General features: G+C 47.0%; 1 protein-coding gene across 2 annotated transcripts in view; it reads right to left on the bottom strand.

Moving 5' to 3' along the window:
• RFT1 (RFT1 homolog) overlaps positions 1-3,303 on the bottom strand; it is a 43,224-nt gene that overhangs the window by 20,282 nt on the left and 19,639 nt on the right. For both annotated transcript variants that reach the window (XM_019547430.1, XM_019547431.1), the window contains one exon: positions 2,510-2,588. In XM_019547430.1, the coding sequence (XP_019402975.1) occupies positions 2,510-2,588 (79 nt within the window). The remainder of the gene's footprint in view (positions 1-2,509; positions 2,589-3,303) is intronic.

The raw sequence follows: 3,303 nt of genomic DNA on the forward strand, positions 1-3,303 counted from the left end.
AATGCAGCAGCGCACGTAAAATTGCAGAGGTGCCTGGGGTGTCAGATGTCCGGCCGGTCGCAGTGTGCCAGAACTCCAGCGTATATTGAGTCCATGAGTTACTGTACCTACTACCTAGGAGGTGCTGCTTTCCGGAGGAGACCTTGGTCTAGGGGAAACATCAGGGGTGTGGAGCAGTAACTCTGATTCCCCCTCAGTCCCCAGAATTGCCTGAGCCAGCGCACTCAGCATCCCTGGTTCCAGCTCCAGCTCCTCCTCTGGCAGTGGGAGGCTCACACTGAGAGCTGAAATTGGGGTGGAAGAGGCAGTGATTCCACTGCTGGTGCCCACTTCTGGACTGAGTGGAGGTGGTGCATGTGCAGGGACATTAGGTGCAGACACTGCTCCCACCGCCTGCTTTCCACTGGTAGCACCGACGTCATGGCTGCTCGGGAATAGAATGCGCCTGTGTTTGGGATGCAGGTGGGGCTTGCAGCTCTCTCTCTTTACCCCCTCTTACTCCTCTGCCAGAAGACCTGGCACCTGCCTTTCCAGCACGCTTCATATTGATCTTTCCTGTGCTGCAAAAGGTCTCTGTGTGTGAATCCTTTTGTATATCTGTCTGTCTTGTTCTCCTGTGAATATCTGTGTCTATCTTGTGCTGTGAATGAAATTATTTTTGTGTCCATTCTTGTGTCTTCTTTCTGGCTCTCACAATGTTGTTTATCTGGTCTTGTGCTGTGAATGAAATTATTTGCGTGTTCCTGTGTCTCAATATATTATTTGTGTCTTGCTCTTCTGTAAATATGTCTTGTCTTCTTCTGCTGTGATTTTTTTTCTATATTCTGGGTCTCTGTGCGTGTGCATGTGTGTGTGCATGCGTGTGTGCATGCATGCAAGCAAGCAATCTGTGCCTTCCTGCAGTGATAGATAACACTGGCTGGGAAAACACAACTGTATTTTTCCAGTTTCCAAAACAAGTTCCCCAAAAAAGAATCCAAAGAAATAAACTGAAATGTAATACTACTAATAATTGAATTGAATAGCTAAGCTAAACTAGCTTTAAGCTAAGTTAAGCTAAATCCTAACCACTCCTTTCTAACATGAAAAAGCAGTAGGCAGGTCTCAGTTGCAGTGTTCCTCTCTCTCACAGCTGCTGACAGGGAATGAGCTGCAAAAGGCACAGAAGGGCTGGAAACAGGGGCTTTTATACCTTTTTTTAGCCCCACCCCACAGACGCTGCCACTGAAAAGGTAGCCAAGGAGAAATCCTTCTCACTGGCTACCTACAGAGGTCAGTCTTCCCTATCCCTGCTCCCCCTCCCTTCCCCGCTCCCATTCTCCATCCCTCCCCCATTCCTCCTCCCTCTTCTAATTCCCTCAAAATGGCCAAAGTAGCTCGAAAGCATCTGAAGCGGGTCCAAAGCGCTTTGAATGCCCCCGACCTGCTCCAGACACCATTGCTGGTATCCTGCTTTGACCCGGAAGTGCCACTTCAGATGCCAGAGCATCCGATGTGGGTCCAGATCCTAAGTAGGATCCAAAGACTCGCACAGTCCTAGTAAATATGATATTAAAGAATGTCAGCGTGGGTAATATCTACTAAAGTATATGATGACCGTAGCACCTCTGAAGTCAAGAGGACATGCCCCCTTGAATACTACAAAATGCTAGATGAAACAGAAACTTCTACATTGCACTGTGGCATTACAAGGTATCGCTTGGTCCCCCAGCATTCTACAGCGTTCCACTCCCCACTTCCCTGGGGAGGGAGAGCAGGGAGGACAATCGAGTGTTGCAGTTTCCCCAGCTTCTGGTAGGGGGCGAACTCCTACCTCTACAGGAGACAGCAGGCTGTCAGGGGCTCAGTAACTGACACCCCAACCCTCATCAGGGGTGGAGAGCAGAGGTGCAGGGTCAAACTACCCCTGATCACACTCTTTGGTAATAAATAACATATTGCTGAGTCTCTCCCTCTCTCTCACCACACCCTCCTCCTTGCTAGAGAGCCCTTTCAAAAAAAGTGTCACTTTAGCAAAGTTGTCTATGGAACATTTTGACTTCAAAAAGCTGATTCTCAACCAGGGGCAGTGAATAGGGGGTGCACTGGTGCACCCCCTGTCAGACTACACTCCCTGTTTAGCAGGCAGGCAGGGGGACAGGCAGGAGCACCAGTGTCCTCCTTGTGAGCACCAGCCGGTAGGCGGAATCAGCCACCAGGGGACACCCCACCCCAGGTTGCTGACTGGTCTGTGGGGGGGGGGAGGGGAGGGGCGGCGGCACATGACCCCCCCGACTCTACAGGCACAAGATATCCACATTCTCAACACTAATTGCTTGAAAATATTCTGAAAAGTTTTATTCACTATGAAATATTGAAAGCAAATCTTTGCAGTCAATATGCTGATAGACTCCCCTTACTATTGATAATACTTGTTTGCTTCCATATTTTTTTCAAACAGAAAGCTAAAAATAGCCAATATCAAAATCTTTCTGACCTTGAAAAGGCAAAAAGTGAATGTCATACTCACCCTCTGTTAAAATCTGCTTCAAGAAGGATTGTTTAAAAAAGCTCCAAGTCAACCTAGCTTCATTCCAGTTAACAAAGGTCTGGGAGAAAAAAGGGAAAAGGAAAGGTAAATAAATTGCAATTTAATCACTGGTGTTGAGTGTAAGGGTTAGAACTGCAAGGTAAGATACAATTACACTGTTCAGGTCATCTCTAAGGCAACTCCAGCTACTCAGAGTTATTGTACATATCAGGAAACTCTCTTTTTACCCCAAATGACTATTCTAAAATACTTCTGAATCCAAGTACAGACTTAATAGTCCAGTGATATCGGTCTTCACTGTGTCTAATCCCACAGAATCAAATATAATGAGAATGACTGAAAGCTATTCTTGCAAATAACTGAAGAAATTGTATAAAATTGAAGAGGTCTCTAACAAAAAAAGATCTGCATAGTAGGGCTGTGCAAAGCTTTGGTTGCTGATTCAATTTGGCAGAGATTTGGCCCTATTCAGCGGCCAAATCTTTTAATCTGAATCAAATGAGGAGACCCTTTAATCTCTCTGAATCGAGTCGAACCCCCCCCCAATTGATTCAAAGAGATTTGATGATTCGGGCATATACACAGCTTTAAATGTTTTTTCTACATACCTCAAGGTACCAGACAGCTCATGAACGCTGAGATGGTGGGATAGATGAAGTGTCCCACAGGAGCGTGGGGGGCGGGTCCCCAGCGCGCTCAGTGGCAGGCCCAGAAATCGATCAGGAGCACTTCTGGTCCACTTCTAGGTCTACTACAGAGCATGCAGGGGACCC

The sequence above is a fragment of the Crocodylus porosus genome, unplaced genomic scaffold (assembly GCF_001723895.1).
Source record: "Crocodylus porosus isolate Cpor-Errol unplaced genomic scaffold, CroPor_comp1, whole genome shotgun sequence".
Lineage (NCBI taxonomy): Eukaryota > Metazoa > Chordata > Crocodylia > Crocodylidae > Crocodylus > Crocodylus porosus.